The sequence below is a fragment of the Tinamus guttatus genome, unplaced genomic scaffold, assembly GCF_059628265.1.
Source record: "Tinamus guttatus ecotype Peru unplaced genomic scaffold, ASM5962826v1 Tinamus_guttatus_pri_ptg000327l, whole genome shotgun sequence".
Lineage (NCBI taxonomy): Eukaryota > Metazoa > Chordata > Aves > Tinamiformes > Tinamidae > Tinamus > Tinamus guttatus.
Window position 1 is genome coordinate 10,078,487 of NW_028288861.1, and position 23,851 is coordinate 10,102,337.

At 39.6% G+C, this 23,851-nt stretch overlaps 1 protein-coding gene across 9 annotated transcripts in view; it reads left to right on the plus strand.

Moving 5' to 3' along the window:
* Positions 1-23,851, plus strand: part of NRXN3 (neurexin 3) — a 901,920-nt gene that overhangs the window by 220,093 nt on the left and 657,976 nt on the right. For 8 of the 9 annotated variants that reach the window (XM_088529323.1, XM_088529324.1, XM_088529326.1 and 5 more), the window contains exons 1-2: positions 13,913-14,250; positions 21,151-21,312. In XM_088529323.1, the coding sequence (XP_088385449.1) occupies positions 13,963-14,250; positions 21,151-21,312 (450 nt within the window). In that variant the 5' untranslated portion in view covers positions 13,913-13,962. Of the gene's footprint in view, positions 1-13,912; positions 14,251-19,406; positions 19,431-21,150; positions 21,313-23,851 lie in introns of those variants that run through there. The other variant, XM_088529330.1, reaches the window with a different exon arrangement.

The window sequence follows — 23,851 nt, forward strand, 5'->3', positions numbered from 1 at the left end:
CGCAGCTAAAACATCTCATACCCAACTGCATTTTGGTCCTCAGTAGTTATGCAATGTTATGTATGGGGTATAGGGAGAAGAGGCACTTGAGTAAAACAAGCTGTAGGGCTGGAAAACTTGTATAAGGTATATAAGTCTGCCTGGGGTTGAGACTGGAATAAGAGTCTTTGCCAGTTAAAATATATCCACCCAGCCCTAGACCCTCCAGGGTAGACTCATCTCCAGCAAAATATGGCAGTCCCCTTCTAGGCTGCAAGAACACACATTTTTTCAGTAATGGTTATAACACAAAGACATGTCACATTTCCTGCAGGGAGATTTGAAAAGTCATTTTTACAGCAGCTGGGCTTTACCTGTAAGAGTAGGAGTTACATCGGTTGTGACCTTCTAACAACAGGCTTAGGGAAAAATAACATAAACAGAGACATCAGCGTGATTGTTGTCTTGTATCCAGTGGTACACCATCACTGATTACCATAAAATTACTCCTAATTTTTTATCAGGGCCACTGGGATCAGAATTTGGCTTATAGTGCTGAAGAGAAGCACTGATTTGTTTCCTCGTTGACCTCCAGTATCAGTAACTGTACATGGTCTTAATAAGACTGTGCCACCCAGTAAGCTGAACTAATGAAAATAGTGATGGTATAATGATATTCATTTTGAATGAACTGGTAAAACTGCTATGACCTATAATTTCAAATCATGTAATTCATTTCAGAAATTTCTGAAACCTATTGCCAAAAATTTACAGTATAAATTGAGCATGGGTTTTTATTACTTTAAGAATAATAAGCATTTAATACATATGTATGAAAAGCATATAGAAATAGCCAAGAAACAATCCCAAATGTGCTCTGATTCAGTTTAAAAAAAAAAAAAAAGTACTTTTCAAAATCTTTTTTGGTCCTGTGGTATTTGAAAAGAAGCTTCTGCGTATTCCTAAATCTTAGCCAGAATGCTTCTGCCTAAGAAATACTGACATTTTCTGTTCCGGGAGGTTAGTTAATTGGAGATGGGAAAACTGAAAATCTTCCTACGCTGCTGCTGTGCTTTCCTGCACTCTGACCTCAGTAGACTTCGGGTCGAACACTTCCTGTCCTCTTTCTCGGTCTCATCTGGGTTGTACGCAAACCCTTCTGAAGCAGGGCCTGTTTTCCGTATGTCCCTATGTGTTGTGTCTGGAAGTGGAGCTTTTGTCCAATTTTTGCTCATGAATTTTCCTCAACATGGTCTAATTCCCATTCTGTGTGTATAGAGAACTACTAAAGGGGGAATTCCGGCCTCTTTTGGAGGCTCTGTTTGTTTTTGCAAAGCAATGCTGTTACTACTAATAAAAAATTTCAAACTTTTATGTGAATTCATTGTGTCTAGGATTGGCTCTTAAAATTTGAGCTATGTTGGTCTTGATCGTCAAACATGTTGTTACATGCACCTGTTATAGAAAATCAGGTTAGTTAGCAGAAACATCAGAAACACCATGTAGATGATGTGCCCAAGTGTCATACTGAGCTAACAGCAGAACTGAGAACATCCAGTATTTTTCCTGAGCCTGCTGTGGGCAGCAAACCCTTTGGATGACTGTTCCATCCCCTTGACATTTAGATGCTTGTGTCTCCCAAAGGAAACTCTCCTGTTACCTTTGTGCTGAAGTTACTCTCTCTATGGGATAAACCTCCTTTGCCTTCATTAGAAGACAGTATTTGATAGGATCCTCAACAATAATAAAACCTTACTCGGGTTAGTGCTACATGGTTGTTCTAATGCCTTTGTCCACATGCATTTAGGAGCTAGTCCCCCAGTAGCAGAAGTATAAGATTTGTGATACTTGTCTTGGCCTCTTCTGCTCTGTGTGCTTTCATGTTCTGGTAAGAGTCTTTGCACCTTACATGAGCTGTGCATGTGTTTGTACGGTCCTGTGGTCGTGCATGGATTTAATGACAATTATACGCCTCCCAAGAGTGCTCGCCGTCCCCTCACCTTTTTTCTTGTTTTATGTGAACCTTAGTTTTGCACACAGCTTTGCTACAGACAAGCTGTAAAGAAACATGTTGAAATGTGTGTGCTGCAAAAGAAGGTGGAATCAAAATTCCTTACGTGCTGTCTATCACTTTTCTGTGCATCGTTCTCCTTTCTGTCTGTACCGCTGTCTGCAAGAGCTCAGAGTCGTTCCTTCCTTCAGATTTATGTTTTCAGAATTGTGTTAATTGTTTGTGGTGTATGGGTTTTTCGGCAGCACACGGTGGGAAAGGTCAGCTGTCAGAAACAGGCCTGTCCGCAACTGATAAGGCGTTCAAGAAATTGGATTTGACTCATTAAGCACTCTCCCTGTAGACATGGCGTCTGCTCTGCCGCAGGAAAAAAAAGGCTGAAGCAGGAAGGGGAGCAGCCCAGGATGGAGTTGGAGCATGCGCCGCAATGCGCCGCACACCCTCCCCTCATCCCGCACCCAGCTCAGCCCTGGCCACCACGCTCGCATCCTCATATACACCGGGCACATCTGGCCTTGCACCCTGCAACTCCTTTATGCAGGGTCAAGACGTTTTTCTTTCCTATATGTAAATACATGTGTATATATAGGGATCTTCTATACAGATGCCTAGAAATTACATGAGTTGTTTCATTCAGGACCTAATACATGCTTTACATGCTTTGTAAGGTATATAAGGATGCTTATTCTTGTGCTTTTTACACACATGCTAGCACACCCACTCAAAGTTGGGTTTGGCGGTTTGTTTCGTTTGTGTTTTTTATATTCCCCCTCGTAAATCTCATATAAAGGCATACTTCCTTTCCTACTATAATAGTGGCAAACCTCCTTTGTGTCTATAATTGCACATGTCCAGACGTTCTTTATATGCCTTTCCACAGAGCTATGCTGTGCAGCTCTACTGCTTAGGCGTACACCTTGCAGAGACCCTTATGCATACATATATATGTTCCAGGTAAACATACAGGAACTTGCTGTTGCGGAGACATTGCAGAAGCCTGACATGTTTCTTATCGCATACAAATGCATGCATTTCTGCCCCCAAATAATTACTGGCTAAGGCTCCTTTGTCAGCATGTAATAGTCACTGAGCAGTCTTGCCTCTGGCTTTGTTTTGAGAAGAATCATTCTCCTCAGATTGGGCTTGGAGACGGCATCCTCCATGAAGGGTTTTAATAATCTCTCACTACAAGCATAAATGATGGGCAGCACTAGCGTTTGGCAGTAAATTTTGAGATCATGGTACTACTGGGGATCAAAATACGCACACTGCTAAATAATAGTAAAACTAGGAGGAGCTGACATCATTGCAAGTTTGGTGCTAGTCTTGTGCACTACTCTTTCCTACTCTGGATCTCTTTGCCACCTTGGTTTTGTTTTTCACCCTTCCTTGCATCTCTCTTTCCACAGGCATGGCTTACCCCCTTGCTGGTATTGAAGGAGGATAATTTGTGAATCATTCTTGTGTTATTACAGTGATTAGCTCCTAACTATTTTTCTATTCACACATTGCCCTGGAAGGGCGTCCCGAGGACTCCCTGTTCTCCAGCAGACGTGATGCCTCCTGCAAGACTGGTGTGAAGACAGGCGCGTGCCCAGCGATCACACCTGCACCCAGCTCCTGGGGTGCTGTCCTGCTGCTCCTGGCTTTCTCGTCTTTGATACCTTCCAGTAGTTTTTTAGAATAGTGGCCTTCGACAAAAGCAGGATTTTCTCCTCCATGCTCCTTAGATCTGTTTTAGTTGTGAATGCATTTTGCGCGTTCTTCGCTCAGTTTCAGTGTAACTCTTCATTTCCATTCATTCCTGCAGTTTTGGAAGGCTCCCACTGAGAGCTGCAAGTATTTATCCTAACTAGACCTCGTTCTACCACATGCATAAGGAATTCTGTTGTTGCTTCCTCTGCGTCCCTTTCCCCAGTGTTACAGCTTTTCACTGAGATCAGTAAGTTTGGGCAGGATATATGTGGTAAGGGACGTATGTCACATGTGCATACTCTCCATAGCACTAATAGCACTAGACCTAACAATAGAGAGACCTGGATACTTAGCATTTAGGGTTAGTGCTGGAATTTGACTTACAATTTTTTAAAAATTAAAAGAGTAGGGATAATGTAAACGTTCGGATTGCAACTAGGGCAGATTGCTGTTGAATGAATTTCTCTGAGGTGGTTCATGTTGCTTGTTAGAATATAAGTTGATTTATCATTTAAGGAAAGAAAAAAATCCAACATAGTCTGCTTGTGGCCTACAGAGTACTGAAAAAGACGGTGCCTAAGGGGCTGGGCTGTGCACTCACGTGCTCTTTCCCTTTTGTGCCCGCACACACAGTGTCCTCAGAGGGGCTGTGTAGCAACCCAGAGACAGGTCTGTGTTCAAGAGCAAGACTTGTGAACGCGCTGGGTCCTGGGGTTTATGTTCATGGTCCTGCTGTGGTATCTCTGGTCAGCTTACATTGTGCTGCATGCTCAGTCTGTAAGGAAAACGCTTCTCCTAGGTATTATGTTCAGAGATTAGCATTCTTATTTTTCAGAATGATGCATTAAGGGAAAAGTAAGCTTAAAAAATGTACAGCAAATGAAAACATCAGAATAAATATACAGAACAGCAGGAGGAATCCTCACCCGTGGCCAACAGTGAGGAATTATATGTTGTTTCGCCTAAGGCACCATTGTGGTGTTTAAGTCTTGACAAAATTAGTAGAAACACACTGCTTTTCCTGCACCTACTGAGTGCAGGAACTTGGAGGGAGGGGATGAAATGGTTTTAGAAAATATTACTTTTAAAGAATAAAAAAATGTATTTTGTTCAACCAAAACAAATTGTGAATTTACGTGACCGTGTCTGATTGTTTCAGGCAATTTTTTCATATATTTTGTAATTTGATGTTTTGAGTGCTATCAGTTTCAAAATAAACGTGTTTCATGCTTTTATTTCAAAATGGAGCTTTACTTTTTTTTAAGCAATGTGTTTTTTAAAGACGTGTGAAGCAGAGACATATATTTTGTTTTGGGTCAAGGAAGACTGGGTCAAGCAAGACATTGTCACAGAATTTTTTTTTTTTTTTCCTTTGGCCAGTGAATCAGAATATAAATAATGGGTACAACTCTAGCAACAACTCTAGCATATAGTGCCTTAGTCAGAATGATACTTGGAGTTTATTGTTTCTTTGCAAATGACAGACAATGCAAAATCACACCCTGGTAACAGTACCATTGTCTGCATTTAGCAAACAATGGAAAACACACGGAGAGTGACATAGGCAGAACGCTCTGTACGTTCCATATACTCCAAGTTGGCACGTGGGCTTCTCACAGCTGTGGAAAATTTCCTCTTTGCAGAGGAGTTTCATCAAACTCATATAGTATTCTTTCCCATAGGTTTCAAGGACTTCACCTATGTTTTTGTTATCTTTGTAATACAGATGGAGGCAGCTGAGGTTAATTAAGTGCCTCAGGTTGTATGGTAAATCAGTGGCAAAGTCGGGGATAAAATGCCGAAGTCCTGACTTCTACACCTGTAGTTTGTCATTTAGATCAATTTTGGTGTGCAATTTAGAAGATGGCTGAAAAAGATGTTGTTACCAGCCATATGCTATAATCTTTTGCAGACGCTTGTCTGATTATTTATTCATTATTGTGGTGCCAATATTTTTGTAATCATGGGATTTTAGCTCTTACATTTTATGAATATGTTTTGTTTTGTTTTCCAGCTATTTTGTGTTTTATCAAAGCAAATGATGATGGTGGTTTCTGGAATAAATGGTTCAATTACACAGGTTCAGATGGTTCCAAGAGACCCTTCCCTCTTCTGCTTCCCCAGACGAAAAAGGTGATTCAGTCAGTAGGGCATTTGTGGATCATATTACTGATGAACTTAGGTTAATTTAATCTCTGTCTACTGTGGAATGCAAGACTAAAGGAAACTTTTTTTTTTTGTGATACATCTTATTTTCTTTTTTCTCTCAGAATAGGTTTCATGGAATGAACCGTAATATTATTGTTGAGAGAAGAAGAGTTTTCTGGGGTTGAGGAAAAATATATAATTTCTAGGAATTCTGTTTTCTTAGTTTTCAGTTTCACCCTTATATATAATAGTTGAATACTCCGAAAACTTGAAGCACTCATCCTTCTAATAGGCTAAGTACTGTCAGTTCTATTATAGATGTGTGAAAGTGATAGGTGAAAATTACTTATACATTTTCCACTAGATAAAGTATGCAGACTGAAGATCAAGGACCCAGGAAATACCTCTTTTTTATTATTATTATTTATTTATTTTTACATTAAAGGTTCCAGGCTGTCATGACTATTCTACCTCTTTGCACTCATTCTTTGCTGTGCAATGGCCCAAATTTATCCAGAGAGATAAGTGACTTTACAGGGCTGACTTTGGACCTCTTAGGCATAGTTCACATTCAAGGGGTCAGAGCCCCTCCTTTGCTGGAGCCAGCTCAAGGAGACTTGTCCAAGGACACACGCAGCAGCACACAAAGATTGAACCTTGCGCTCTGGAGATCTAATGCACTATCTTAATAGAAAGCTGGTCTTCTGTTTTCATTAAGAGATTTAAAGTTCAGGGGAATAATAGATTAGTCAGGTTTGGGAAAAAGAGGAACATTGGTTGTGTTAAGTCTCCTTGATCTCTTCTGGGCTTAAAGTTGAGTGCTTTTTAACAAGCAGTGTCATCTAGACTCAAGGGGTAACCTGTGAATAGCAGATAAAGGAGGAAAGGGCATGAGTCATGCTAGGCAGTTGGCATTCTCCTGTGCAGTAATGCTGCCTTTGCTCTTATCCGTGACATGACAAGCCTTTCTTGGGTAAGATGAGAGTTGCTATGGTCTGTGCAGAATTTGAGTTCAGCTCTGAAAGAGTGCTGACTGTTGAGTACATTTCATCACCATGTTTGACTGCTGAGCTAACATTGTGCTTCCCATTTAAACCCAATGAGAGATGTTGTCCTCCACTGATTCTTATCTACACAGTTTCTAATGTGGATAAGTTATCTTAAACTATGTAAAAACAAATTTGTGAGAGTGATGGGCCTGAGGAAAACATAAATGATGCTATTCCTGGGGAAAGCAGTATTAACTAGAATGATTTAAACTTAGTACATGTTTGGGATGCTATTGTTGTTGCTGTGGGGACTACAACTCAGTCTTTGAAAAGCCTTCCCCATTCTAGCCTCTTTTCTTGATTTTATGGGCAACTTTTTTTTCCCAACAGCAAAAAATGCTTGTGAAAATGTATTCCATGATTGTTTTTGAGTCAGAAGTGATATTCTTCTAGTAAGGTTTTATTATTTCAATCAGTTGAAATATCTCATTAATGATATCTCTGCATAAAACATGTCTTGCTCCATACTTACAAGGCTCATAAATGTCTGTCCTTTTTCATGTACAGATTATACTTAGTTCTGTATGAAAAGCCTGATATTTTAACATATAATCTGAAAATCAAATAATTATGTAGATGCTCTTCCTTTAAAGTTTGTGGAGTGTAAATGCAGTATATGGTAGGGCTCTTAATCTTTTGTGTATGTATCAGCACCACTTAAGAGATACTCAGAAGATGCTTCATGCATAAGAAACAAAAGGATGTTTCTTACACTATTTATTAAGTACCTATATAATAAAAAAAAACTCCATAAAACTTTGCAAACAAATACTTGCTAAAGTTGGGTGAGTCCTTTGCTTAAGTTATCTCATTTTATCTGTCTTCTCACATTGCTGTTGATTACCAATAGTATGTGAGTGGTGTTGTGTGATTGAGAGACTTGATGGTACTTTATGAGCTTTGATCAGTGGTGTCTGCATTTGTCAATCTCATTACAGCATTGAATCAATTAGGTATGAAAAACAATCAGGCTAGACAATATATTTGGATGTATTTTTATTGGTTAAAGGCTAAAAAGGAGGAATGCAACAAGAGTTTGGACAATTTAATGGAGGGTGCAGTCATGTGCTCTTTAGCTGTTACTGGAGTTTGTCACTATCTCTTTAAAATAACAGTCTGATTGCTATTAAACAATGCAGCTCTGTGTTAATAACATGAATCCGGATGCTTCTGAGGGCTTTCATGAGGATTTCAGCATTCAGTCACTCTTTCAGAGTGTGATGAGGGTGTTGGCTGAGTTATTTTCTCTGTGACATTAAGTACAGTTTCTCCTCCCCTAAACTCTGAAGGCACATCAGATACACAGCAAAGTGAATCACAGAATATAAATCTTTCATTGTTGTACAACATTGCAGCATGTTGGAGGATCATAGATATTGTAGGTCACTCTCAGGACAGCCCTTCTGGCCAGAAGAGAATTACCTCCTAGCAGCTTTCATTTGTCCAGACTAGGATTGCTTTGGGGGATTTCTGGGGAATTGTGCCTTGGTCTCTCACAGCTCATCATCTGCAATGGCAACCAAGTCAATTTTTCTCTTAGTTCACAAAATTCAGATCTGGAATTTTAGAATCCTAGTGATTCTTTCATGACCTCACTATGATCCAGATTAAAAAAAAAAAAAAAAAACCCAACTTCCTTCAACTTCATAGAATGCTTAAACACCAGAACTGTTTTTGGCAGTAAAAGTTAATATAAAAAGGAGGCAAGGATATACATGCCGGCGCTGACATATTTAGTCGCATCCATGCCCATCTATTTAGTAACACAGTAGACTACTGCATATACAGGAATACCTGTTAACTTTGGCAGTGCAGAAAGGCTGCAATAAAATTTGTTCCCAAAACAACCAATTGTGCTTGCTAGGACCATTATCTTATCCAGTCATCCTACTGGAAATAAATTGGATAGTTTCTCTGTATTATGTGTCATGTCGCTGCAAGCACAGCGGATGCCCAAATACAGTAAGTTCATAGCCCCTGTTGAATAACGTGGTTATGCTGTAGTACTCCACTGATTCTACTAGCATATTTTTAGGTAAGGAAGGATCATCATTCATGCAGCCGGACTAATGCCAGCAGTGCAAGCTCTTGCCTTTTATTTCCCTCACAAACAGGCCTTCTACATAGCTGTATTTTATGTTTATATTGTGTATTCTTATTGCATTGAATTCATTATCTATCCATGTTATCTATCTTTGAAGAAAATTGGTATTTTTCTTTCTACATTCTGAATTTGATCCAAGTTTGGTTATGACCAACAGGAAGGTATTTTTTGTATGTCATTTTTATGTCAGGATGGCAGTCCTTTTTTTTTTAATGTTTATGATTTTGTGCTCAACTTTGGAGGCAGATCTATTTGAGGAATTTCATACCTGTAGGATTTTCCTATGTTACAGGGAATTGTTAACTCTCAGGGAGAAGAGAATCCTGTGAATATTTTCTGTATATTGACCTCTGTTTGACAGAAGGTCAAGGGAGAACTCAGCTGTTTTGTTGCTTTGGTCATTAATGAACTGTGGTTTGGCAGAAAAGCCTGACACTTGACAGGGTTTGGCCATTCCCGGATTATCAGAGAGCACTAGCTTTTCCATGCAACATATCCACTCAGATAAGGTAAAATCCACAAGGCACTGGAGTGATTATTACTTTTCAATCTGTGCAGAGAGTTTACTTGTGTTTTGCTGACAGAAGGCATGCTCCAGTGTTGGTTGTAAACCAATCCCCAGTCAGATTGTGACCCCCTCTTCACCATGTTCTAATGCAATGAATATTGGCAGAAGGTTAGGAGTTGTCTTTTGTTGATGAAGAGTTATACTTAAAGTTTCCTTCACTCAGGAAAGGTACTCTCCATTTTATTCGTCTGAGACCAGAAATCCTGAGCAGATGCTGTTTGATTGAGTATTTGACTTCCTGCTTTTGGGCAGAATCAATGCTTCTAGAATGTGCTATTTCCAGCTGCAGAAACATAAGGCATTTAGATAGTTTGAGCGATCATCTAACACTTTGGAGGCTCCCCTGCTAGGCATGCTTTGGTGGAGTGACTTCCTAACAGGACTGGAAGAGATAAGAGCTTTGTTTTCCCTCTGCACATGTGTAAGGGCTAGTTGACTGAACCGAGGACTGGGAGCTAGAAAGTTTTGGACTCAGATGCTTTTTATGTTACTGAGTTTCTTGTTGGCCATAAGCAATACCTTTTAAAGAGAGAGCAATACCAGCCACCTTTCTGTGTGGCTCAGAATAACCTGGTTTCTAATTTGAGTCCTTTGTAGGAAGAGCTTTGACAGAAGCACATTGCAACAGATTTGCACATAAAAACTAAGTTCAAAGCTCTAGCTCTCCTGAATGGGGAATATGCCTGTATACGATACAGAAAGATCCCAGTCTATGCCTGTCTTGAGAAAGTGAGATTTAACAAGCTCTGGGGGTTTCTGCAGGGCTGCGATTCTCCACTGCTAGTGGCTCAGGCAGCAGTGGCTGTGCATTGGTTTCTGTTCTTGCTATCTGTCCATAGTACTTAATGGCGGCTGCTTTGGGAATCTGAAAAGACAACAGACCTGAGGTTTGCAAAATAGACTTTTTGGTGAGGTGATCAGTGCTTTATATACTACCTGTGCCAGTAAATGATTAATCAAAAGAGGATAATGTTTTCTTGTATCTCTAAGGTGAAGGGATGACTCCCCTAGCTCAATGGCCTGGTTTGTGATGGTCAATTTGTAGATCCTGGTTTCACTCTGTTGACTTGTGAGGCTTTGAATGTGAAATGTTAAATATGAATGTGGAGCTTCATACGCTTCTTCCTGCTCCATAGAGAATTTGGTTGTAGAGAACTTACTCATGTCAGTGTGGCCTAAATAATAGGTTTAGACTAATGCTAACAAGCAGAATGGAATATGTAATTGTTTACAAGCACGAAGTAATCAGCAGATTCTGATTTTTGTGCATTTATCTAGTGTTAAGCAAATTAAAAATTAACACTTGAAAATCCTGCATATATCAGTGGTTTCAAAACATAAATGCTGCCATAAGCAAACTGTATTCTGAAGCCTTAGAAGATAGTTGCATTGTCACATGTGAGCAGCTGAAACATCACTGATGTTAGCATCAGCAGAGTGGGATTTCCATTCCAGCTAAATAAAAATCATAACATAAACCATTATTAACATAACAGGAGTTGCTGGTTATGGTAACAACCGTTGACTTTGAGTTAAGTTTAGTTCTCTGGGGTTACACATGTTGCTACGCAAAGAACAGAAGTTCTTTGGTACGCTATCAAGTTGTTCCAAGAATATAAGAGCCATAAATACAGTGCAATTTGGCAACATGTCTCATCTTTTTGTGCAAAGTTTGTGGAGCTTTCAGAAACGTATAGCGTGAAGGTCACGAGTTAACAAATACTAAATGATTTATCACTCTTTGGTCCTGGGGCATCACCAGACTAGGGCCGCAAGTACAGGGAGGGACTGTAAGACCTGTAGCCTACCCAACCCAGGGCTTTTGCTCCATTAAATCACAGATTGTGGAGAGCTCACACCCCCCTTTCTCCCCTCCGTGCTCTCCAGCAACTTCCAGATGCTTTTGGATGGCCGGCAGTGGCCCTGGCAGGCAGCAGGTTGTGCTGCAGGGAGCTCTGTGTGGGAGAACCACAAGGGCTGGTCGCAGCGGGTTCCGATGGTGCCTCAGGGAGGGATGAACCTGGCAGCCGGCGCAGAGGCTGCTTATGTGTTGAAGAAAGGGCTGTACTGCTAGAGCATGAGGCACAGGATGAGGGAGACTGGTGGGGCAGACAGAAGAGGGCACAAAAGGGTACAAGAGACGCCAACTGGAGGCACACGTTTGAAGAAATGGAGCAGGGGAAGCGCAGGGCAGGGCTGGAGGAGCTCCATGGCGGAGCAGGCCCATCTCTGAGGGGACTGTGGCCCACTCTGCCAAGTTAGAGGTGTGGGAAGAAGTGAAGAGCCATGCAAGAAAATTTTAGGAAGAAAACTCCTTTGCAAGCAGCCGAGGTTGAAGATCTAATGGTCTCTCTAGGCCCTTTGTATAGAGTTTGAACATTCTCATAGTGAAATATCTTTTTCTTATTTTGTGTCAGAATTGTGTTGTGCTCCCATTGTGTCTATTGCTTCTCCTTCCTCAGCATGCCTCTGAGAAGAATTTGGTGCTTTTTTACACTGTCCCATTAGACAGGTACAGATCGCAACATAGACTTACCTGAGCCCTCATTTCTGAACAAACCCAGCTCTCAGCTTCTCTGCTGAGAGATTTATCACCTGCAGCAGTGCGCTGAGCATCTTGGTAGCTGCTAGACTTGTTCCAGTATGTCAACATCACTTTTGTGCTGGGGAGTTCAGTGTTAGACACAGTACTCAAACCCCTGGCAGAGGGAACTGTTGGGCTTGCTGTATGAAGCGTTGATAGTAGAGCCCAGGATATAGTTAGCCTTTTTTTTTTTTTTTTTCTCCTTCGGTGAAGGGGCTGACTGCTGACTTTTGTCCAACTTGTCCACGGGGCCTTCCAGGTCGTCTTCGGTAAAGCTGCGTTCTTGCCAGCTCTGTGCTGTTGTATGGAGTAATTTGTGCTACCCTGTGTTCCCAGGGAATGCAGACACACAATACACTTACATGAATACAAAGATGGGCTACAGCTGCTATCTAGAGCCTAGATTTTTTAATGACTTCATTCTGTGATATCCTCAGTCAAGACTGCAAAAGTGTGTTTAATGCAGACCTATCATTTGAGAAGGGCATGTATTCATGTTGCCGCGTCGTGCTCTTTTGTGAATACTGTTTCATGCTGTGGGGACATGGATTTCACCACATAATTACTTTCCAGAAATAGCTATGACAACAAGCATTTCTCCCCCCAGAAACTGAATTAACAAATTCTGCCTAATCTTTATTAAAATTACCAAATGAGAAAAAATGAAGCAGCAAACTGTTTTTATGTCAATGGCAATCAGTCAGTTTTTATGTCAGTGGCACCACACTTGGGCACCGTATGCAGTGGATAGTAAGTAGTGACAGCTTGACTGTTTGCACCAGGTAGTCATTCACACTTAGACTCTCTTTCATGGCTGGGAGTCCAAAACAGGTCGCAATACTGAGAGAGGAAATCAGCAGATCTGTATAGACCGCACTGTAGTGGAGTTATCTCTTGGAAAGCACTGGGAAGAAATGAGCTACAGGCAAACCTCCTGCAAGCTCTATGGCTATACTCTTGTATTCCTTCCGTTGCATGACATCAGAGTGTGTAGCTCAATACGTCACATAGTACAATTTAGTAGAAGAATCGGTTGTGTGTCTGTTGTGCAAGCCCAGGTTTTAGAAAGGAGACTCCCAGCTTATGGATTTGCAAGGGATTTTCATTCTGTAGAGTAACATTCAAAACTACAGATATGACAATCAAATAGGCAGAGTTCTGAGAAGTGTTGACAGCTGTGGACTAATGTAGACTTCTTTCATATTCTCAAGAAAGAAACTGTAGGACACTTCAGGCAGCTTTCTTTACTGCTGGGTCTGTTGAAAGAAAGGACAGTTCAATCAGCGTTACATTCTGGTGTCCAGTTTAGATGGCACAGCAGATGAATTGTTATTACTTAAGGAGACATTAGTAATTAATCTAAATATTATTATTTGAGGAGAGTGTTAATTCCATTTGAAACACTTATGCGCAATTCACAGATGACAGTTATGTGTTTAATGGTAGAGTCTTCTGTTGTTTTCCTCAATAGGATGTAATTTGTCTTGCAACAGTGTCTTTAAAGGTGCATTTTTCTAGATGCACTGCATGCTTCTCAATGGGCCCTGTGGTAATAGTTCTTTCTGCACTGAAACTGAAAAAACAACACTGAAATTCATGAGGATTGTAGACCCTGCTGTTAGTTCTCTTGATAGCGGTACTACAACAGGAGCAGTGCAGTCATTAACATGTTATGATATATAGTTGTATGGAACATCTATAGTGAAGTGGAATTTCTGAGAATTTTCATAATGATCTCAAATATCTTTTTGCCTAACTGCTAAATAGCTTCTTTTTTTTTGTTTCCTCTCTTTTTTTTTTTTTTCTCCAGCACGAGATGAGAACATGGCCACTTTCCGTGGTTCAGAATATCTTTGCTATGACCTGTCCCAAAACCCCATCCAGAGCAGCAGCGATGAGATCACTCTCTCCTTCAAGACATGGCAACGCAACGGGCTCATTTTGCACACCGGCAAGTCAGCCGATTATGTCAACCTGGCTCTGAAAGATGGTGCGGTCTCGCTGGTCATTAACCTGGGGTCTGGGGCCTTCGAGGCCATTGTGGAGCCTGTCAATGGCAAATTCAATGACAACGCGTGGCATGACGTTAAAGTGACACGCAACCTGCGGCAGGTAATGGTGAAGGGGAGAAAATGGTGGGAAAACTTCATTCTTTTTTGTTTGGACAGAGGCAGGTGGGAGGGAGTAAAGGAGATAGGGGAATGCTTTGGGGGATCATCAAAGCCTCTGTGTATTTTCTGGAGCTCGGTATTCAAGGGACAGTGAAAGTTGAAGAGAATTTAGCCCTGTTGCAATATCTCCATTTCTATTTTATTATTTTTCTCTTTTTTCTAGTTTGATTTGAATAATAAAAACTTGAGACATAGCTTTACTTTCATCTCCCTTTTCTGGTTCTCTTTTTTGTTCTCTTTTTTATATTATTATTTCCTTAATTGTGATTCAATCTTATCAGTAGTATTCTTGTTACATTTAATTACTGTGGGAATGGAATCTTTTTCCAACAGCTAACTCTCTACACCTCTCTTCCTTCAAGTTTTATTAATTGGTTTAACCATTGCCATGATGCCATAATTCTAATTCTGTAAGTCTTTGGTTTTCCTTTTTTTTTTCTTTTTTCTTTTTTCCTCTCTCTCTCTCTCTCCGTGAGTGTGTGTGTGTTTGTGTGTGTGTGTAGGTTTGCAGACTGGTGGGTATTTGTGGAATTATTTTAACTCTATACATTTGTAATGAATTGGGTGGAGTCTTTCTGAGTCTTCTTGATTCTCTGTTCTTCTCTTTTGTCTTTTCCTCTTATTTTTGTGATGGGATTCTCCTTTATTTCTGATGTCTCTGTTTATGAGACTCTCCTGTTGATTGTGAGGACTGGAAAAGTGGAAGGACCAAAAAGCCAAACCCAATCCAATGCTGTACAATTCCACTTTGGAAAAGTTTTGTCTGACTTTGCCACTGTAATTTTGTATATCTGCATACTAATTCCTAAGCAGACAACTCAAGCAGGTGATGTATTTGATAGTAGGTTAGCTTTAAAATCCTTAAGCCTTCCTCATGAAATGTATATTCAGACATAAATAGATAAAAATGAAATTAAATAACCTCAGAAAGCTGGTGAATGTATCAAGTCACTAAGGCCTATCCACTGCATGATAAATGACATTTGCATGGTGGATACACACTATTTGATGTCTTGCTGATTGATAAAAGGCAGCATAAATAGCTTGTAAACTGAATTTTAAAAACAAATTTTAAAATCAATTTGTAAGAACAATGTTTTGTTTATTTGCTCATTAATGTTTGCAGTAATATTTTACAATAGCTAAGATAAAGTGTATCTGTGAGTGCAGGCCAGTACCAAGGGTCAGAAAGAGTCTCAATTAATAGATGTCCACATATGAATTGTCATCTGTGGGGATTTTACATCTTTATTTCAAATACTTGGTGTTGGAATGCAATACAGCTGTATATACCATTCGAATTCCCATATTTCTGTACATTCAAGATGTCTGGGTATTGGAGGACAGATTTGTGATTCAACTTTGGTGAGTCTGCTGCATCACTACTGACAGCAATTTTAGTCTATTTTTCACTAGTTTCTATGCAGAAGCAAATTTAATTTCTTATGCAGTGAATTGGTCTTAATGGTCCTGTTTTATTCAGATACTTGCAATGATCCCTTAAAGGACTAGCAACTAGTTGAGGCCTGTCAGTCTGAAGTAGTTGTAATATATCCCTTTATTTGATGTGTTTATTAATTTTTGATGTTGCCAGAATAGTTGGCCTCTGAATATCTCCGAATGATTTATTGGTCATTTAAATAATGACCAACAAAGTAGATTGTTGTTGGAAATGAACTTTCAATGAGATCCTATGCCTGAAACAAAATATATCCATGCTTTGTGCCATGGTTGGTATGGATCTTGAAGAAGTAGAAAGTGAAGAAGGGTCACAGCTGAAATTGAATGGGAAGCTTTTAGTCTCCTTTCATGACCTTCCAGAGGGTGGTTTTGTTTTGTTTTTTAGATACACAATTAAAAGGAAATATGTCTGTTCCTCTTTGACTAGACCAAGAAAGCTTTTTGGTGATCATTAGAAGCAGATAAATCCCTTGCCAGTTAAGTAACACCCCAAATGTCTAGCCATTCTGATCTGTTCACTCTGGGTATTTCCATGTGATCTTGAATTCTTAGAGTCTTGCTTTACTGGGCAAGACAGGGAGTGTTTTAATAAGATGACAAAGCTATCTTATTAAAGACCTTTTTTTTTTTTTTTCTTTTTTTAATAGTAGAAATGTTATGTTGTCCAATTCTGTTAATACCTATGGCAGAATTCAGTTCAACCAAGAAATGTCAATAAGACTGGAATTTTTTGATCTGTATATTTTCCCTGGTTGCTTTCATTTTAACCTCTCACTTCCAAGTTCAGTCTCAAAATTATGGTAATGACTGAGAACCTAAAACTACCTAGAAATTGGAACCTATGAGGCCTGAGGAAAGGCAATTCTGGTAGTCCTGAAAGTTGCCATCCAAAAATTATTGGTAAGTTTAGCCACCATTTTCATATAAAGATAAGCCTGGAATGCCAAGGTCTTCCTGTCAAGGTTTTGAACTTTCTAAAATTAAAGAGGCTCAAGAAGTCTTAAAACCCTTCGATCTTCAGGATAAAGTATTTGAAAGAGATTGAAAGCTTGAGTTTCTGATATTTAATTAATACTTGCAATGTACATGTTTCAGGACACAACTGAAAGTGATCACCATATATCGTGACCTTTAAAGGGCGTTGTTTAACAACAACAACAACAAAGATAAAGGCACACTCCATTTTGATAACAGCTTTCAGCAACTTGTATACTCTGTGTGTCTGCACGTGCATGTGAGAGAGAGACATGAGGGGAGGGAGAGAGTGTTTCTTAATCTGTAAAATACTTTCAGACAGTCCATTTGTCTTGGTTTTGTAGTTTATATGATGTCCTTTGAGATCTTAATATAGAAGATTTAGTAAAGGACAAATTTATGTGTAATAAATTACCTATTAAGCATGTTCACTGATATAAACTCATGTACAAACTTAAAGTATAATATGGTCTAGGCTTGTTTGGAAAAGCCTTGTTAGCAGATATGCCAAACAAACCAAAACGAAACCAACCAACCAACCAAAAACAAGAGAGAAAGAGAATATTGTGGTTTTATAGGGTAATTAATAGCCTCCCTATAATTAGTTCAGAATCTTGCACTGGAGAGAAATACGTTTCTCATTAAAATGAGAATAAAAAAATATGGAAATTCCAATAATATCATCCAGAACTAAAACAATTCCAGGTAAGAAGGCTAGAAAAAGTGTCAAGATGCCATCTAGTCTACTCCTCTGCACGGTGGAGGGAAGGAGAGGAGGAGGATTTACATAATTTCTTGGCTGTTCTTAGAGCAGAACTTTTAATAGCTGATTTTTTTGCCTGGTCCTTTCTAGAACTGTTAAATGTTTTGCAGCTAAGCTGGAAAAGTGCTTTATTTTTTTTTAGATTGAGTGATTATCATAGGAGTTAATCTCCTTAGAGACAAACCAAGTGAACCCTCAGATTCCCTTGAGTAGCGATTGTTAATGTCAAAACAAATCTCCTTGTTTATTTATCTTATTATTTCAGTTAGTACTAAGCCCTGTTTCTGCCTTGTGAGAAACCTTTGCTAGAAACAGGATCATTGCTGTGCTTTACTAGGACTTTCAGAACACATTTGGGGCAGAGTTGTCTGGTGGGAGGAGGAGTGGAGGAGACTGAAGGTCAGATGTTCCATGTCTGTCTTCAGTTCTGCTGCAGTTCTGCTTCATGTCATTACTGGCATGCTTTATTCCCCACTCTGTACCACAACTTTCTTGTTTGCAAAAATGAATTTAATAATAATACAGAAGATGCTCAGAGTGAGACTTCTTTTAAGATTTCAGAGGACTTGGAGTTCACTGGACCCAAAACACCAACTGCAGGTTATTATTACTTCATTTGCAAAGATAAATAAAATAGACTTAGGACCTGATGATATTATGTTCAATCCCATGAAGTTCTCACACACTTTATTTCCTTAATCAATGCACAACTTTCTGGAATGTCCAAGAAGATAGTTTCACATGCATCAGGACAGATCTTATTTGTATAATTTAGGATAACCTTGTCAACCTGGATCAAAATGGAACAAGGACTTGGACCCTATACAGCCTGACTGCACTTCTCTTAACATTCTTAACATTGAAGCTAGTAACCATGCAAAATCTGCATAAAGATTTTAAGTTCCCCAGATGCTAAAAAGCAAGCGAGAAGTAATGCAGAAGTCTGAGCAGTTGGCATCTGCGTGCCTGGGGAGGGAACAACAAAGCATCTCCAAAGCTCTGCCAAACCAAACTAAGAGAACCAGCTGGTGAGTTCCCTCAGCTCTGCGATGTAGATACAATATTGCAGACAAAAGAAGAGACAGTAAGTATCATGAGCCTTCTGTCTTCCAACCCTGACACAGGAAACCTGCTGCAAATCTTCCTTCACAACTCTTTGACACAGTTCTTCCTACCTAGAAGTTCATTTATATGCTCAGATCACGCAGGTGAGCTACAAGCAAATGACCAAACACATACATTTTTGTATGTGTCCTGAAAGTCACAAGCTCAGCTTGGTATACAGAACCCTGCAAACTGGGAAACTTGGAAAGCCATACTCGAGAGGCTTGGATCCATCTTCATCTACAGTCTCCAGGCAAAGGAAACTTTGGCCTGCTTTCAGTACTGTGCAGTGCTTTAGGGTAGCGATGAGCAGAGATGTAAAGATGATGGGGGTGGAAGAAGGAGTCATGACTGGGTTTGGGCTGAAGGGGCAAAATGGTGTGTACATTTGAGGAAAAGGTTTTTCTTTAAGGGAAGAAACTTAATGGGCATTTGAAGAGTAAGTATTACACTGTTTTCACTTTGATCCAGGCCTGGATAAGATGTATGAGGGTGGGAGTTAATGAATATCACCAGAGTGGGAAGACTAGGCAGTGCTCTTCTCTTTACAATCCAGATGGCATGGTTCCCCACAGAGTCCTGCTCATATTGTCCTCTTTCTCACTCTGTGTGTGTCAGGCGCCCCACGCCTTTTTTTGAAAGACTAACACTAGACCATTCATGCAATGTGTCATTTTTACTAACCAACTAATGTACTAACACCCTAACGACTCATCTTTGCTTTTAGTTATTTTAATTAACAATCGTTCTGTTCACGATTTTTTAATTTCCTTTCTTCCCCCTTTTCCGCAAAGCACTCAGGCATTGGACACGCTATGGTAAACAAACTACATTGTCTGGTAGATATCATTCTTATTGTCTCTTTTTTTGGGTTTGCCGTGTGTTACCTGCCTTTTCCTTCCCTAACCCCCCCTTTTTCCCCTCTCTTTTATACTTACTTCTTGCTTTAATTTTACTTTAATTTCATTGAAAGCACATTTTTCCTTTTTTCTTTTCCTTTTTCCCTTTTTTTTTTTTTTTCAGAAAAAAAATATTAATAACAAAAGTAAACACAGATTTTCTGAAAATGGGGCCTGGGCATTTCTTTCATTGATTTTTTTCACCTCCCTCTAATTTTTGTTTTGTATTACAATTCTCTTGCTTTTGATTTTAGCTTTCTCTCTTTTTTTTTCCTCCTTTTTTTTCCTCTTTTGATTTTTGCCCTTTATTTTTTTTTTTCTCTGAAGGTTTCTAGATCAGAACCATTGCAGGGCCTCTAGTCTGTTGCGGTGAAGGCTCTCTTTTTCTCTCATCCTTTTGTTGTGGCAACGGCTGTTACAGGCAAACTGGCCGGAGTTGTCCTCTTTCTCCCGGTTTTCCCCCACCTCTCTCCCTCCTCTCTCTCTCCTCTTTCACTTTCTCTCGCTCTTTCTGACCTTCCACCCGCTGGCCGAAAGGAGCTCAGCCAGTTGTTTGTTTCAGTACACACTCTGCATGGCATGTCCACGTCTGGTGACTCGCCTGTCTCCTACTGGCCTCAGTCTCTTTTCCTCCATATTCCCCTTACACCACTAACAACATCTAAGCAAAATACATCAAATTCACGTGTTCCTCTCCCTCCCTCTCCTTCAGTTCCCCTTCACCCTCCATGTGTTTCAGCTTAGAGGTCTTGGGGACTTCATTTCATTTTGGATTATTCTGAGTTCTGTTTGGTATTTTTATTTTTGGTGATTGCATGCAAGTGTTAATTTTTTCTTTCACTTTCTCTCTCTTTTCTCTCTTTTTTCCTGTTGTCTTTCTGGGTTCCAGATATATTGGCATGACATGTCAAAGTGCAGTGTGTGCACGCTTTGTGTTTTCTTCCTTTCTCTTCTCTGCTTCTCTCATACTTGTTGGTGTGTTGTTGATATTAATTTTGTTTTATTTGGTTCTTCATTTCCTATTTATATTTTGATTATGATTTAGCCTGTTTTTTATTTTATTTTATTTTATTTTTGTGGTAGGTGGCGGGTATGTGTGTCTCTAGGTACATGGCATGCACATCCATAACGTATTGAAAGTGAGATCCTTCCCCACCCCTCCCCGAATGCATGATCGTCAGTGTGCTGTGAGCAAAAGAAACATAAAAAATAAAAAATACCAACTTCGTCTTCATTAGTGGTTTTATTTTTTTTATTATTATTATTTTTTTTACTAACAACCATAACTAACTGTAATCATTAAATAAATACTAATTAATCATAAAAAAATCAGCAAATATCAGAATTCTCTCTCAAGGACAGTTCCATTTTCTGGCCTGAGTAGACGGAAAGCATCATAATATAGGGAATGCGGGATCAGCACTGTTGTACCAAAGAGGGGCTGAGCAGATGCTGGAGTATTTCTGTTGTGGGCAAAGCAGACCAGAAAATGGAGCTTGGTTGTGCTAAAAAATACATGCCAAATCTCAACAAAATCCTTAATAAAACTGGCCTAAAAATATAGGGGAGGTAATGTTTTCTGCTCAGGATCGTAAGGTCATTGCTGGGATTTTTTTTGTTCATTATGTTCCTTGAACAGGTGACGATCTCTGTGGATGGCATCCTTACCACCACAGGCTACACGCAGGAGGACTATACCATGCTGGGATCAGATGACTTCTTTTATGTGGGAGGAAGCCCCAGTACTGCTGATTTACCTGGCTCTCCAGTAAGCAACAACTTCATGGGCTGCCTCAAAGAGGTAACTGCTTCAAGTTAACGATCTTCTCTTGTTTCTGTAGTTTTGCTTTCTCTAAATCATTACTGTTTCCCGCCTTTCATTATACACACAATGTCTTTCCCTGATGCTGAATTTTATGCTAAAATTGTAAAAGCTCAGTAAAGATAAACTCATTCAGCTGGACACAAGGCATTAATCACAAAACTCATAGTCTTATGGTAAGGATCAGACTTCCGGTACTTGATTACAGAAAAAAATACATGTGATAGCAAAAGAGGTGTCTTCTGTAGGCTGTTAGCCATTTAGTGGGAAGTGATACAATCCTCTAGACACTAAGGCAGTATTCATTAAAAGGGAAGAAGAAAGGAAAAGATAAATGGCTGTTGATTGCCAAGCAGCATTTTTGGATGAAAAATACACTCAATCAGAAGCCTTTTGGGATCCTTTCTAGCTCCTGGATTTCACCTATGAATAGAGTAAGTTCTCAATTATCCAGGATTATGCAGAGACAGAAACATGAGAAAATTGAGAGTTGAAGATAGTATAAAATACATAAAATCAGGTGACAAAATGCAACATGAGGATATAATGGAGAAATGATAATAATGGGACATGTGGACGTGAAGTGCACTGTATTGGTAAGTCCACACAGCAAAGCACTGCTGTATTGGTCAGCAGAGGTAGATGGCTCATGCTGCGGTATTCTTTAGTGTGCCTTTTCTTTCTTTAGTGGGCTGACCTTGTCACATAGTTTTGTCACAGCTTGGACAAAATCCACACATTGGCAGTAGAGACTGGGCTGCTTTGGGAGCTGCAGGAACCAGTGTAGTAGACTAGTGGTCCCTGGAAAGAAAAGATGAAGCTGAAGCCTAAGTCTAAAACTTGGTGCAGTTTTGTAGTTACTGGTAGTTCTAGGGACCATGCCCTGCAGTCAGCATTTGTCTTTTCTCCTAGTTTTCCAAATAAATTTTTAATGATTGCTGTCATTAATGAATATACAGATACTGACATGACCACAGCATGTTGGAAAAGTTTGCTAAAAGCTATATGGAAGTTTTCTATTGGTCAGCTTGCTGGCTAGTTCAGAATAAGTGTTCCAAATGTCATAGTTCTAGAGTAATACTGTTTTACACAAGATGGGTCTAATTTTATTTGCAGCTATAAGGGCTGTCATAGTATCCAGTTTGCATCAACATTTAATATCAAAGGGAAAGCAGAGCTTAGTTTTCCTGCAGAAGTCATGGAAACATCAATGCCAGGTGAGTCTTGTACTATGTCCAAAACTGCTCAAGCTCTGGTGCCAAGGCTTGTATGTGATGGGCCAGTGCTTTGATGTGAGCAACGGCCTTCAGAGTCTGGAGTTCCTGTCCTATGTGACTTCGGAATTAATTAAGGAGATGCACACATGTTGGAAATGAGCATTTAACTTTAATATTATATAGGAAAGGAGATTGCCATGCTGAAGAAATCTGTCAAGCAGAGATCAAATCCTTTTCATATACAGACCCTTGGGCCTGATTTTCACAGGCACTGAACACCCTTGTTCGATTGAAATCGAGAGGAGATACAGCTTCTTAGTGTCTCTTTAAGTCAGGATCTTAATTTTATTTATGGATGCTATGAACAGAACACTTAGGGCATTTTTATGTGTGCTTTAAGTCAAGTCAATGGAGCAGAGAAAGCAACAAGAAAATCTTCAACAGTTTTATTATTTGTATAATCATTTGTATTCTATTAGCTTGCGTAAGGTGCCAAGAACGACTAACATAGCCATCCCTGTCTTACAGTGCTCTGTGTGAAGAAAACCCAAGCAACTACTTAATAATGAGATAACCACATAATCAGAATGTGGTTTGTAAACTTCATTTGATTAGGCTGCGATAGGAGATGTGTATGAGGAGTTGTCTAAACTTGAAGACAGACTGGTACTTACTAGCAGCCCCGCTGTTAGTAGTGATAACGTAATGCTTTTAGCTGCTGTTAAAATGTGCACAGAATGTGTGTTTCCTTGCCTCTGAAGAGAATTTCACTTTAGCTAACTCACCAGATGCAAATACAGCTGAGGGTTCTAATGGGGAAACACCTCAAAATGGGGAAAAAAACAACAAAAAACAAAGGGAAATGTAATATTTCATGAAGAAAGCTATGCAATTAACACTTCCTCAATTTTCAGTCCATAATTTTTCCAGACCCCTTCAGCCCCAGGCTGAGTTACCAATAGTATTACTAGGAAGAATAAAAACAGGTGACGGTTGTACTTTTCCTCACATCTAGTTTTAGCCAACAGATATAACAGGAAGCTGCAGTTAATGGTGAAAGAGCAGGGCTAAATAATTGTCAGAACCCTGGAAAAAAAAATCACAGGTGGAGCTGTAACCTTGATAATATGTATAAGGAAGTGTGTCTAACTAGAAAGCCAAGTACTCAGGCTGAGAAGGGTTTTCTGCATATGTAGTGAGTTGTTCTCCGTTGTCAAAGCAGCTGGTGCTTCATTGAGTGGAGTTTTGAATGAGTCAAGCAGAAATTAATTGGCTTTGTGAAACTCCTTACAGGGTTTGTC